Source organism: Rhinolophus sinicus, linkage group LG05 (assembly GCF_036562045.2).
Source record: "Rhinolophus sinicus isolate RSC01 linkage group LG05, ASM3656204v1, whole genome shotgun sequence".
NCBI classification, from domain to species: Eukaryota; Metazoa; Chordata; class Mammalia; order Chiroptera; family Rhinolophidae; genus Rhinolophus; species Rhinolophus sinicus.
In genome coordinates this window covers 88,297,701-88,311,594 of record NC_133755.1, presented here as the reverse complement: position 1 = coordinate 88,311,594, position 13,894 = coordinate 88,297,701, and the positions used below count along the sequence as shown (strand labels likewise).

The following is a 13,894-nucleotide window of genomic DNA, read 5'->3' as shown; positions in this document are numbered from 1 at the left end:
CATATCAGGAATGACTTTTCAGGGAAAAGAGAGACCAAGGGTGGCCCGACACCACCAAAATGAGCCGTCCTAACAATGGAGGGTCAAGGACGCTTTACTGACCGATCAGTGCTGCTTTCCAGTGATTCATCAGCCATGCTTTGAAGGAAAGATGTTGTTCAAAATGGGGGAAAATGTTAAAAAAATATTAAACAGCCACTTCAAACTGGAGTGGAACTGCTTTGCACATCTTATGTCTCAAACCTTTGAGATATTAAAACCAGGCAAATAACCTTTACACTGGGCCTAAAGCAACATTATGTCCCAGACAACTGTTTGCAAAGATAACAGGAAAGCAGTTATTCTGACTGCTGAACTGAAAATTTTAATTATTTAGAATTAGGATCACTGTGTTGTTATTTGCACCAATAGAAATGCCTTCCTTCTATTAATGTAATTGTTCCCCTTCCCTTTCTCATAAATACCCATCCCTTTTGCTTCCTAACAGGAATATTATGTGTGTTTCTGTCTGAATCAATGCTTCCCAAAAAGCTATTTTTTTTTAACCTCCAATACTTGTTGCCTCTCACTTTGAAAGCCTTTTGATGTTTAGGTTAACACACCCATAGAAAGAGGTGGATGAATCATAAGTGTACAGTGGATTTTCCCAAAGTGAACGTTGGGATAAGCAACACCCACATCAAGGAACATTTCCAGTTCCCAGGAAACTCTTGAGATGTATTCAGTCATGAAACAACCTCTCCCCAAGTAGCTCTTAGCTTGATTTTTAACAGCAGAGAAGTTCTGTCAGGTGTCGGTAGAATGGAATATTACAGGGGAAACCCCTCGGTATCTGCCTCTTACTCAACGTTATGTCCCCGGGTCTCACCCCTAAGGCCGTGTGTGGTTGTGGATTATTCATTCCCACGGCTACAGGGCATCTGTAATATGAACAGGAGCATGCTTCTGTCCTCTGACGTTCATGGGCATTTGTGTTATGCCCAGATTTCACAAATCATGCTGCTATGAATGATTTTTTCATATATTCCGGCACACACATGCACGCATGTCTATTAGGTATATAAGTGGGAGTGAAACTGTTGGGTCATAGGGCAAGTGAATGTTTGGCTTTAGAATGTACAGCCAAAGAATTTTTCAAAGTATTTGAATCAATTTATTCTCCCACTAGCAATATATGAGTGACGTAATTAAATTTTTGCCACCAATTGATATTGTCTGACTTTTTCATTTTACCCATTCTGGGAGGTGTGCACTGATATCTTATTATAGTTAATTTGAATTTACACTCTGACTAAAACATTGAGCAATTTTTGTAAATTTATTCGGCATGTAAATATCTTCAATAGGACACTGGACTGGACTAATTGTTTATAACTGAATGGGACTCCTGTAATGTGCCAACATTGTTTAACTATTATGGTCCTTTTGTTATAAATGGATCTGTGGTCTAAGACCTGTGATAAAAAAAATTTGATCTCTGTCCCCAGTGCCTGATACACAACTCCTAAAACCTTTTAAATCTCCTGAATGAGAAGAGTGACTTTGGGATGATATGACCTTTGGCTGTGGGGTCCTAGAGAGCTTCGGGATGGGGACTGGTCACTAAAAAGACCAGCCACGATTAGAAGGTTGCAACTTTCAGCCTCACACCCTGACCTCTGGGGAGAGGAGCTGGAGGCTGAGTTCAATCACCAATGGCCAATCACTTAATCAATCAGGCCGACGTCATGAGACTTACATTAAAAAATAACACCTAAATCAACAGAATTCAGAGAGCTGCCAAATTGCTCATCACATCCACATGCTGGGAGGGTGACATACTCCACCTCAGTGACAGACGCTCCTGCGCTGGGGACCCTTCCAGACCTCGCCCTTCATCTGGCTGCTCACTTGTATCCTTTATAACCAACTGTAACAGTAAGCTTAGCATTTTCCTGAGTCCTATGAGTTGTTCTAGCAAATTATTGAACTTGAAACGGGGGACCCCCATCTCGCTGCCCACATCAGACAGAAGAGCTTGTAACATGAGGGGGACCTGAAACTTGTGACTTGCATCTGAAGTGAGGGCAGCCTGTGCGACGGAGCCCATAACCTGTGGGGTCTGATGTAACTCCAGTTAGTGGCAGAATTCCCCGATTGTGGGACACCCAGGTGGTGTCCGAGAATCAGAGAATTGGTTCAGTGGAGAGAAAAAAATCCCTCACCATCCCACACAGGAATTTAGAGTAAGAGTGAGCAAGTCAGCCTTCCCCTTGGATGTCAATTATGAGTCCCTGTTCTTCCAGCCAAACCTGAGTGCCTAAAACTACCAGAGAAAGTTCTAGTCTCAGATCTTTGCTCCAAGAATTGAAAGTAGTCATTCTTTTTACATCCCTCACCTTGAACACCTGAACTCTTTTCCTACATTAGGAAAATTCCACACGTAGAGTCTTGGTGGGAGGCAGAGGCCACTTCACTCCATAAGAGGGAAACCCACTGTCCCCAACACTCTTGCAGCTGGACACGGCATGAGGCTCCCACGTCAGGTGACCACATGCCAGACTCTGACTCAGGATGTGGTGACACAGAGGCTGGAACCATGCAGAATGCATTTGGCAGTAACAACACAGCTGCCAGGAGCAGCAGTGACAGCAGTCATGGCTGCAGGGTCTGGGGTCCACATGGATGTCAGTGGTGTGAGCAGTGACATGTGTGCCCAGCAGCAGGGGCAGTGGTTCCCACATGGGACCTGACCTGGGGGGACTGTGGGTCAGTTCCTGGTGTGTGGCCTCAAGTGTGTTCTGTGGCCTCCCCAAAATAGTATTTTGCCAGAATGTTTTATACTCACACACACACACACACACACACACGCACACACAAGGGTGTTGTGAACTTGTTGAAACAATGTTGCTAAACTGTTTTGATATCAGAGGGATTATTCATTTCATATTTGTACCAACTGGACAAACAGTTAACCAAGTTTACTATTTGGAAGTGCTGAAAAGGCTGCGTGAAAAAGTTAGACGAAAACTGTGGTCACACAGCAGCCTAGCCATTTGTCCCCTCCAATCTTTCCTTAGGATAGGAAAGACTTTGTGGGACTGTCCCTCTTTGGGGTTGAGTTCATTTATCCTAAGTCTCTCTATTTGGTCCCTGTAAACAGGGTCTGCAGTCAAAGACGAGTAATGATTCCTCCTGGGAGGAACGACTTAAGCCAGATGGGACCCCATTGGGACCCCCATGAGTTAACATAATAAAAGTTAGGAGGTAGCCATACCCCTCCTCCTCACCATTATGGGAAGCTGCTAATGCATGCCCCAGTTGTTGTCCTGCACTCTGCTATGCAAAGGACTTCTTAGAGCGATAAGATATCGCTCTTCCTCCTTAGCTCATGGGATAGTTTAACCTTGTGAGACTTGCTCCCGAAGGGGGTTTAACACACCCACCTTAGTCGCCTGGGCATCTAATGATGAGCATCAGTTGCTTTGGGACAGATATCTGGGAATTGGAAGAATTTTTATGGTGTGTGAGAATTTCACGGACCCTGCCTTTCATCTTGTGATGCTTATTGTAAGAAATCAATAAATACCCAGGACGGGGGCAGCCGGGTGGCTCAGTTGGTTAGAGCGTGAGCTCTGAACAATGGGGTTGCTGGTTTGATTCCCACATGGGCCAGTGAGCTGCGCCCTCCACAACTAGATTGAAGACAACGACCAGGAGCTGATGGGCCCTGGAGCAACACACTGTTCCCCAATAAAATTAAAAAAAAAAAAAAAAAAAAATACCCAGGACGACCCGATTCGGGGCTCCAGTCCCTTGAGGCTGTGAGTCCCTCGGTCCTCTGTGATTTAACTGTATTTGAGTCTCTATCTCTTTATGATAGTTTAACCCTCTCGGCCTCCCTCGCCTTCCCGTGGCTTGTGTTGTGCAGGTCACAACAGAAAACGACCTGAACTTTTCACTAACAATTCATGGCTCTTCCATCACCACAATGCACCAGCTCACACGGGCACTATTTGTGAGGGAGTTTTTAGCCAGTAAACAAATAACTGTATTGGAACTCCCTCACTACTCAACTATCTGGCCCCCAATGACTTCTTTCTTTACCTGAAGATAAAAGAAATATTGAAAGGAAGACATTTTGATGACATTCAGGACATCAAGGATAATGACAGCTCTGATGGCCATTCCAGAAAAATAGTTCCAAAATTGCTTTGAAGGGTGGACTAGGCGATGGCATCGGTGCATAGCTTCCCAAGGGGAGTACTTCAAAGGTGACCATAGTGATATTCAGCAGTGAGATATGCAGCACATTTTCTAGGACGAGTTCCCGAACTTAATTGTCCAACCTCGTGTGTGTGCGTCAGTGTGTGTCCATGTCTAATTTAGAAAAAATTTGATTCCATTGTTTGCTCCCTGAAACCAATCTGGGGAACAGTTTCAGGAGCGAGCATTCAGAGATTTTATTACACTGACCTGTGACCCATTCCTAAATCTCCCACCTGACTCTGCCCCATGGTAGAGAGAACACGTAACTCCCAACATCACGTCTCATAATTGACGATATATGTCCCCCCCTTTCGGAGGAAAAACACTTTAAAAGTGTATTTAAGACCATTACCCCCTCACCCCGAACCCCATCACTGACCTCAGAGGTTCTCAAGCTGGTTGAACCCCAGGACAGCTTGTGGGCTTGTTACAGACACTCAGGCCTCTCCCAGACCCACCATCTCAGACAACAGGACACAAGCCCAGGAGTCGCTTCTGTAACAAGCCCTGCAGGTGAGACTGATGCACAGCCCTGTGGGAATCCTGGTGACAGTCTTGCTACTAAGTGTGACCTGAAGACCAGCAGAGGCACCAACCTCCTCATGAATCCAGAGTCTCTGCTCTGCTCCAGACTTTCTGAGTCTTAACAAGAGTCCAGGGGATTCCTGTGCCCAGGGAAGTTTGGGACTCGCTGGTCTACGTGCCTTATCGACGTGGGGCCAGAACTGTGCCATCTGCAGGGTGTGTGGTCTGATCAGATCACAGCACTGGGGGTCCAGGGTTCAGTCCTGTTCCTTTCTCTTCTACAGCCATCACTCCCTTGGTGACCTCATCTGTGCTCAAGGCTTTAAATATCATTTATATGTGTCACCTCCCAAGTCTATTTCTCCAGCCCAGACATTTCCCCTAATCTCTAGACGCATCTATCCAACTGCCAGTCCGATGACCTCACTTGTATTTCTAACAGACATCTCAGCTCCAGCATCTTTAAAATGAATGTCTATGAGGCTCCCCCTCCCCTCAGATATGCTCCTTCCAGAGCCTTCCCCATCTCGGCCGACAGCAACTCCATGTTCCTACTTGTATCCTCTGAGATTTTGGGTGTCCTTGTCTCTCGTGCCCCAGACTGACCCATTAGGAAATGCTGTAATGTCCACCTTCAGGACATACCCAGGACCCCACTCCCACTATTCCCACCGTTCACCCCCAGTGGCAGTAGGTCCAGCCCAGACCCTGCAGATTCCTCCGGCTTCCCGACGGCCTCCCTCCCCAAGTCTGTCCTCAGCACCGCAGCTCCAGTGGTCCTCTAAAAGGTCACACCACGTCCCCTTCTGCTCCTGTTCTATACCTCCCCCTTCACTCTGAGCACAGGTCACTGCCCTCTACCATCCTCCCGGCCCCGTGGTCGGGCCGCACCTGTCTCTTCTCCATCACTCTCTGCTGCAGCCACACCGGCCTCCCTGCTCTTCCCAGAAACCAGACACACTCCTGCCCCAGGGCATTCCCACTGCAGGTTCCCTGCCTGGGAAGAACGAGCCCCGAGGACCTCGTGGGTAATTACCCGTGTCCTTCCCATCTTCCCTCAAGGTCAGCTTCCCAGTGAGGCCCCCTGAGCACCCCAATCAAAACAGCGGACTTCCCTGGCCCCACACTCTGGATCTCCTTCCCCACTGCATTTTCCTGGAACACTTATCTCCTTCTAACATAAACACCTTCCTCGTTTTCTGTGCTTATAGGATATAGTCTGTCTCTTCCCACTGGAACAGACTCTCCCCAAGTTCAGCCATTTTTCTGACTTTACTTCAGTGATGTTTCCCAGATGCAGAAAATGTCACACATCTGGCACTCGGCCAATGTCAGTGAAGGATCAGTGACAGAGCCTCCCTGTTCTAAGGACAGTGTCTTTATTAATGTAGCCTCGGGTCAAATGCTGTTTTGTGGCAGCTACAGCACCAAGTCCCCTCACACTGGCATCAGGGCCACCTCCACTTTTCTCAAGGTGTTGCTCTCCTCACTCCCCCCTTCTTTCTCCCACACCTGCCCTCCTGCACACCACAGCACAGTTATATTTCCCTCTTCAGGAAACAGTGAGCCCCGAATTATGGGGCCTATTCTCCAACCAAATATAAAGTAGACTCTGCTTCATCAACCCGAGTTTGGACTGGAGCCAGCACTAGAGTTCAGGGCGGGGAGAGAGGGCGGCAAGCAGAGCAGAATTCCAGCAGGAACTTATCTAAGATGGGAAATCATGGGATCCCTCCTCTGCTCATTCCAGAATCTGGTTCCTCTGATAGTTTGGGAAAAGATGGGGAGAACCATCAGGCCCTAGATGGAGGTGAGAGCTGGATGAGTCTGAAAATTCATCTCTCAAGCCACATTGTGGGGACAATGACAGGTAAAACATCTCCTGCTACTGACAGACAGGGGACACCCAGAGGAAAATGAGACCAGGACTCATAACAAGAACAAACACAGTCATATTCCTCTATGGAAACAATGAACACCCAGAAGATGGGGACTAAGGGCCGGGCCAGGCCCGAGCCTTGGTGACCCAGCCACACGAAGCCGTCACTGACAAGACCAGACCTGGGTGATGCTCGAGTCCCTGTGATCACAGGTCCTGGTGGGACAAGGTTCTACTGAAGGGACAAGGACAAACGGGCAGAGAGGTGACCCCGCTGAGGTGCGACCACATCAGAGCCCATGATGCACTGAGCCCTAACTGGGTCAGGCTGCGTCCACGCTCCGTCCTCACAGCCTCTACTGTCTCCACTGCAACAGACTTAGCACAGCAAACACACAGATTCTGGAAGTTTCTCAGTGCTTCCATTTATTTCCTCTCCAACTTTAGGATTTTCTCCTTCAATTAATCCCTCAACCGTTCATAGCAAGAACTGAAAAAACAAATTCGTAGCCAGATTCTTATTTCAATAGGAAGTAAGAAGTTGCCGCTCAGAGTAAGATGAAGTAAAGGCGGGAATGGAAACAGCCTCTGCTGGAACACGACAATGGGTCAGGGAATAGACTCGGTCAGTGTGGGGAGGGGGCGTGGATGGCAGGGGTGGGCAGTCTCCCACCTCCTCATGTGATGCGAGAGGACGCAGGCACATTCAGATGCCCTTCGCAGAAAGAGCTCAGAGGCTCCCGAGTCACAAAGTGGGGGCATGAACAAATCTCGCATCACTCAGTCCCCACAAGGCAGCTGTCTCACGCTGTAGAAGAAAATAATCGTGACAAATTCAGGTTAGTGGCTGGAAGTGGTGACATTCTCAACAGTCCACTACTGCTCAAACTGTCCCTAAGAATCCCCAGTACCCAGTCCTGTCCCCTCCCCCCAACTTCAGGCCCACAGGTCTCACCTTTAGAAGCTGTGAGGGACACATCAGAGCCCTGGGCACTGTCACCGCCTGGGGGAGAATAAGACAGGATGTGGTCAGAGCTCACAGCAGATGTGGCTAAAGGAGGAATCATGGGGGTGGGTGAGCTCCCCAAGGGCTTCCATGTATTCCAAGGGTCGCAGGGATCACCCCCCTTCCATACTCACCTGCAGCCTGAGCGTAGCTCCCTCCTTTCCCACCTGTGGGAAAAAAACAACACATGAGAAGCGAGGAAGGAGGCAGGACCATGACGTCCTAAAGGAACCCCCTGTTACTGGACCCCAGAGAAGTTTCCAGAACTGTGACTGCAGACCCACAGCAGCAAGTTCAGGAAACCTGAGGAAAGGACATGTGTGGGAACTGGACCAACCACCCTCCTGGAGGTCTGTCCTCAGCAGGGACCTTCCGCTCTGACCTGTGACTATTGAGAATCAGGTCCCCATCACCAGAATCATCAAGGTGATAAATCTGTCCCTCATTTTCACACGTGCATTAATAAAGTGTTAGCAAATAGGGCCCCAGACTGGGAAAGCACACGTGTGTGGATGGTCCTTCCCACTAACGAGGCAGGACACACGTCCACCTGGGGCTTGAAACCCCCCAGTGGGACAAGACACCTCAGTCCCCGCCCCTTCCCTACCTGAGCGCTTCCTCCTCCACAGCACAGCTCCAGTGACCGCAGCTCCAAGGAGGACCAGCCCAGCCATGACGCCCACCACCATGCCAGCAGGGATGGCGGCCTGAGGAGGCGGCTCTGGAAGGGAAGGGAAGGTGAGGGCCCTGATCCCCAGGCCTCAGCCCCGACCTGAAGTCCTCCAGAGGCCCCTGCTTTCCCTGAGAAGAGGCTCTGTGCCCACGGCCCCCTCCGTACCCCATCTCAGGGTCAGGGGCTCGGGCAGCCCCTTGTGCTGCACATGGCACGTGTATCTCTGCTCCTCTCCAGAAGGCACCCCCACAGCTGCCCACTTCTGGAAGGTCCCGTCCCCCGCAGGCCTGGTCTCCACGAGCTCCGTGTCCTGGGTCAGGTCCTCCCCATCACGCTGCCAGGTCAGGGTGATCTCCGCAGGGTAGAAGCCCAGCGCCCAGCACCTCAGGGTGACGTCACGGTCAGAGGTGCGGTGGTGGGTCACGTGTGTCTTTGGAGGGTCTGAGGAGAAGGGTCAGAAAATTCAGGACCTTTGCATCCCTCAGGGGACACTCCAGCAGTGGTCATGTGACCATCCCGAGAATGGTCAGGACAACTGGGGTGGGGGAAGGGAGCACAAAACCCACACACCACACTGGACACAGGCTTCCGGGATAATCTCTAGTCTTTAGAAAGTTCTAGAATCAGGGTGAGACAGCCCAGGGCAGAGACAGGTCTCTGATGGAGACAAAAGGGATTCCTGGTCCTGAGCTGGGTGGAGGCCACATGACTCAGAAAAGCTGGGGTCACAGCTCAGTCACACTGTGTGCGGGGCAGCGAACAAGGCCTGAGAGAGAAAGTCCCCCCGGGTTCCCAGAGCAGCTGCCAGAGTCATAGGGAACCGCTGATCAGTCATTTCTGAGACGGTCCCCCCTCCATCCCCTGAGAGACTGCACCCCTAACTGTCCCTGAGAGAAGGGGGGCCCTTAGGGTCGCTGTCTGGTACCGGATCTGAAAACCCAGGCGGACTCCATCTCCCGGGGTCGGGGAGGGGTGTCCGGGTGTTGATCCCATTCCCTCCTCTCCTCGTAGGAGGCCCCGCGGCCCCTCTCACCTGCGCGCAGCAGCGTCTCCTTCCCCTTCTCCAGGTATTTGCCGAGCCACTCCCTGCACCTGCCCTCAAAGTAGCCCCTCAGCTGCTCCGCGTAATGCGCCGCCTCCCACTTGCGCCGGGAGATCTGAGCCGCCGTGTCCGCCGCGGTCCAGGAGCGCAGGTCCTCGTTCAGGGCGATGTAGTCGGCGCCGTCGTAGGCGAGCTGCTCGTACCCGCGGAGGAGGCGCCCGTCCGGCCCCACGTCGCAGCCGTACATCGTCTGGAAGGTGTGAGACCCTGACCCCGCCCCGCCGTCAGCTCCGACCTTTAACCCCGACCTTTAACCCCGCCCCGCCCACCCCGCAGTTTTGGCGCCTGAACTGAAAATGAAACCGGATCAAAGGCCCCGCGGGCTCTTCCCGGGTGGAGGCGCCGGGCGGGTCCCGCAGCCTCGGGGTGGAGCTGGGACCCGGAGACTCGGGGAGACCCCGGCCCGTCCGTGGGGGTCGTGACCGGGACCCGGGCCGCGTCGCTCACCGGCCTCGCTCTGGTTGTAGTAGCGGAGCGCGGTCTGCAGGTTCACTCGGAAATTCTGTGCGGAGCCCTTGGCTCCCTGCGTGTTCCGGTCCCAGTACCCCGGCTCCACCTGCTCCACCCACGGCCCCTCCATCCACGCCGCCCGCGGCTCCATCCTCGGACTCGCCGCGTCGCTGTCGAACCGCACGAACTGCGTGTCGTCCACGTAGCCGACGGCGATGAACCGGGGCTCCCCGCGGCCGGGCCGGGACCACGAGGTGTAGAAATACGTCATGGAGTGGGAGCCTGGGGACGGGGACGGGGGGGCTGAGACCCAGGCGACCCTCCTCCCGGCGCGGGTCCCGGGTCCGCGGGCGATGGGCCGGGAGGGCGGAGCGGGGAGGGGGCGGGAGACCCGAGTGGGCGGGACACGGGGCGGGGTCTGGGCCGGGCGGTGGGGACACATCCTCCCCGGGGTCCTGCGTCCCCACCGGGCGGTCCCCTCGCTTTCCCCCCGCGGAGGCCGTTCCCTCCCGACCCCGCACTCACCCGCCCGGGTCCCCGTCAGGCCCAGGGCCCCCGAGAGCAGCAGGAGGAGGGTTCCGGGGCCCATGACGCGCATCCTCGGGGTCTGGGGACAATCTGCGTGCGGGCGGGTCCGTGGACACTTTATAACCGGAAAGGCGGTGACACTGATTGGCTTCTCTAGAAACCGGACACGCAATGGGAGTGAGAACTGGGGCCGCGTCACGAGTTTCCAGACAGGAGGACCCGACACAGGTTGTGAGAAGGAGAAGTGAAACCGCGGGGAGGTGGGGACTCCCCAACACTGAGCTTCCCCGCCCCAGACTCCGCCCTCAGGGGACCTGGGACTCTGCCCTGACCCCTCCTCCTGCACCGAGCGCTCTGTGTCACGCTGTCACCCTGAGTCCTGACCCAGGGGCTGTGAGGAACCAGGCTGGGCTCAGCCCCTTTTCCTCCTCTTCCCGGAATCCCTGTCCCTGAGATGGACACCCTGCCTCCCACCCTTTACCTCTCCCCCTGGACTATCCTGGAAGAAGACACCCCCTGGGAACTTGATGCTACAGAGTGAGCTGTCCCTGGGAATAGAGGAAGGACATGGCTTTTCTCTTTCACCCCAGAAATGTTGTGCCTGAAAACACCAGCTGGAGATTCTCACAGAGACCAGTCTCCTTGTTGTTTATTAACCACAGTGGGGAACAACCTTGGAAACCCCTGATCACCAGGAAGCTGATCTGTAAAACCGTGATTTGTCCCCCTTGGTGCAGAAATGTGTGTAAACAGTGCTGCAGTCAGACTCTCAAAGCTCCTAAGTCACACTTTCCCAGACGGTACACCTGTGACTCCGGATGTTTCTATTGTAAAATGATCTTCATTCCACAGCCCTGAGTTTGTCTGTTGAGTCCCCGCATCCTCAATACAAAGAAGCAGGGGAAGCAATTTGTTACTGTGCATTTCAACGAGGAGCATGTACAACCTCAAAGCTGCAAGTGTTCAAAGCAGTTAAAATTCCCTTCACCAGGGCTCCGGTGTTGCCTATTTTTATGAATAATTCACATCTCAGCGCTGTGCATATTTTATTGGGACACATTATTACCTTTAAACTGAGTAGCACAAGGAGGCGATTAGAGTTTAGGCAGCTCCACAGAACACCCCGCTCGATCCCAGATAATTTACTAAAGATCTGTAACACAACGTATTTCAACCTGAGAGTTCCACTGCTTTAGGATTCTTTACCTCTGCCTGTTTCCCTCCCCCTGCTTCTCCAGTCCTTCTGTGTCTCTCTCACCCCTCAGGCCCTCTTCCCCGCTTAGTCCCCACCACCCTCTCACTCCCTCCTGATTGTGGCACTAGTGCCACCCCATCACCTGCCCGCCAAGGACTGTTCTCCCCACAGGGATGGGCGATCCTGATAACATCAGTAAGGCCCTGTCATTTCTTCACTAAAAATACTCCAATGGCTCCAAATCACTCTGGGAAGCTTCTAGAATGTAAGGCACATTATTAGCACAGGGGCTTTGGGCTGTTTAGGTCAAAGTTCTATTCCAGGCATTTGAAGCCATTCCTGATAGATAGTGGGCATTAAATTATTTGTTGAATGAATGAATGATTGTATTAAAATTTATATCACGTAAAATCTACCTGAAAAATACAAAAAAAGAAACATTTTATTACAAACTAGTGGGCATATCAGTTCATAAATTCATTCCAGTGGAAAACATGCTGTGTGCTTATTTGTTGCACAGTTGAGCCTGTGTATTAGTTTTCTATTGCTGCGTAACAAATTACCACAACTTAGTGGCTCAAAACAACACCCACTTATGTGCTCACAGTTCCTTAGAACTCCAGTTTCGGTGTGGATGGGTTTTCTGCTCAGGGTGTCACAAAGCTGTGTACTCATCCCGAGCTCAGGATCTTCCTCCAAGCTTACAGAAAGCTGTTAGCAGAATTGCTTTGCCCATTTGTAGGTCTGAGGTCCCTGTTGCATTGACAAATGTCAGAGAGGGGGGTGCTGCCCCAGCCCCTAGTGTCCACCAGCAGTCTTTGCCATGTGACCCTCCATTTTCAAAGGTGCCAGTAGAGAAAATGCTTCACACTGAATCCCTGTCACTTGGAATGTTTGCTCAGTTGAAACTCCAGTCAGTACTCGCCTGATTAAGACATTCCCCTTGGATAGTCCCTGTGGCTTAAGGTCAGCTGATTGGAGACCTTAGTTACATCTGTAGAACCCCTTCCCCGCACTTATATTAATGTTTGATTGCATAACTGGGAGAAGGTGAATAACCAGGGTTGTTATTAGGGACCATCACAGAATCAGCCTAGGATGGCCTGCTCTTCCCTTTGTGTTTATTTGGGTCACAGTTGGAAATGAAGTTCAAGTAAATAGATTGTTGTGAGTGGTAATAAAATGCAAACCAAATGACATGTTTAATTCAATTCACTTAGAGCAAATAAAAAGTGCAATAATTCTTTCTCTCTTTGGACACTGTGTTAGTCATGTATGGCAGCATAACAAATTACCCAAAAGTTAGCAGCTCAGAACAACAAATGGGTATTGTATCCCAGTTTCCCAGGGTCAGGAATGCAGGAGAGGTTTACCTGAGCGCTTCTGGCTCAGGGCCTCTCTCCAGGTTGCAGTCAAGTTGTCAGCCAGGGCTGCGTCATCTGAAGGCTTGACTGGGGCTGGAGGACTCACATGAAACACGGCTCAGTCATAGGGCTGTTGGAAGGGGCCTCATTTCCTTCCTGGATGGTCCCAGGAGGCCTCAGTTCCTAGCCGTGGGGACTTTTCCATAAGGTGGCTAATGACTTAGGTAGTTTCTTGCCTAATAGGAAATGATAGGAGAGAGAGAGACCAAGATGGAAGCTGCAGTTTTATGTCTTAGACTGAGAATCACACACCATCACATCAGCCTGATGAGAAGTGAGTCATTATGTCCAGCCCACACTCAAGAGAGAAGGAATTACTCCACCTCTGGAGGGCAGAAGTGTCAAAGAATTTACATACATACAAAATTGACAATTAAGTATTGTTTCAGGACTTTATAAAGCATAATTCTTCTTTTATCTGATCCTTTTCTTTAATGCCTTAAATTTCACTCTTAGAAAGGAACGATTTGAAGTTTGAGACAGAGAAAGGAGATGCAACAGTATTTGTAAGTTTTTATTGTAGATGCCTTTAATAACAATGTTCCCTACAATAAGTTACAACAAAGTTGAGAACATATAGTAGCTGATCACACAGTTTAAAGCCTGAGCACCATAACATTAATGCCTTTACAATAACTATCTTTGCTTGCTCTTAGAATTTTCAAATTTGTTTCATTAAGAATGTCAGAAATACTGGCTACAATGCCAATTTTCTTACTGAACACCATCTTCAAAAATATTTGCCTAATGAAACCGCTTTTCAATGTGTTAGAAAATGTGAATCTCATGCCTCAGCCTATACACCGTGGTATCCTCACAACAATTTTGTTGTGATACAGTGGGAAGCGATGGTTAACGCCGATC

At 50.8% G+C, this 13,894-nt stretch overlaps 1 protein-coding gene and 1 long non-coding RNA gene across 6 annotated transcripts in view; both read right to left on the bottom strand.

Annotated features, from left to right (window-relative positions):
* LOC109441477 (class I histocompatibility antigen, Gogo-B*0102 alpha chain) overlaps positions 1-10,785 on the bottom strand; it is a 266,582-nt gene extending 255,797 nt beyond the window's left edge. Inside the window, exons 1-8 of one of the 5 annotated variants that reach the window (XM_074332891.1) lie at positions 10,409-10,785; positions 9,881-10,165; positions 9,365-9,640; positions 8,497-8,772; positions 8,266-8,379; positions 7,793-7,825; positions 7,608-7,655; positions 7,049-7,460 (exon numbers count right to left, since the gene is read on the bottom strand). In XM_074332891.1, the coding sequence (XP_074188992.1) occupies positions 7,456-7,460; positions 7,608-7,655; positions 7,793-7,825; positions 8,266-8,379; positions 8,497-8,772; positions 9,365-9,640; positions 9,881-10,165; positions 10,409-10,481 (1,110 nt within the window). In that variant the 5' untranslated portion in view covers positions 10,482-10,785 and the 3' untranslated portion in view covers positions 7,049-7,455. Of the gene's footprint in view, positions 1-7,048; positions 7,461-7,607; positions 7,656-7,792; positions 7,826-8,113; positions 8,380-8,496; positions 8,773-9,364; positions 9,641-9,880; positions 10,166-10,408 lie in introns of those variants that run through there. The other 4 variants (XM_074332894.1, XM_074332892.1, XM_074332895.1 and 1 more) reach the window with 4 other exon arrangements.
* The window catches only part of LOC109439938 (TBC1 domain family member 22B), a 323,763-nt gene that overhangs the window by 248,296 nt on the left and 61,573 nt on the right, over positions 1-13,894 (bottom strand). The gene's annotated exons all lie outside the window — the stretch shown is intronic.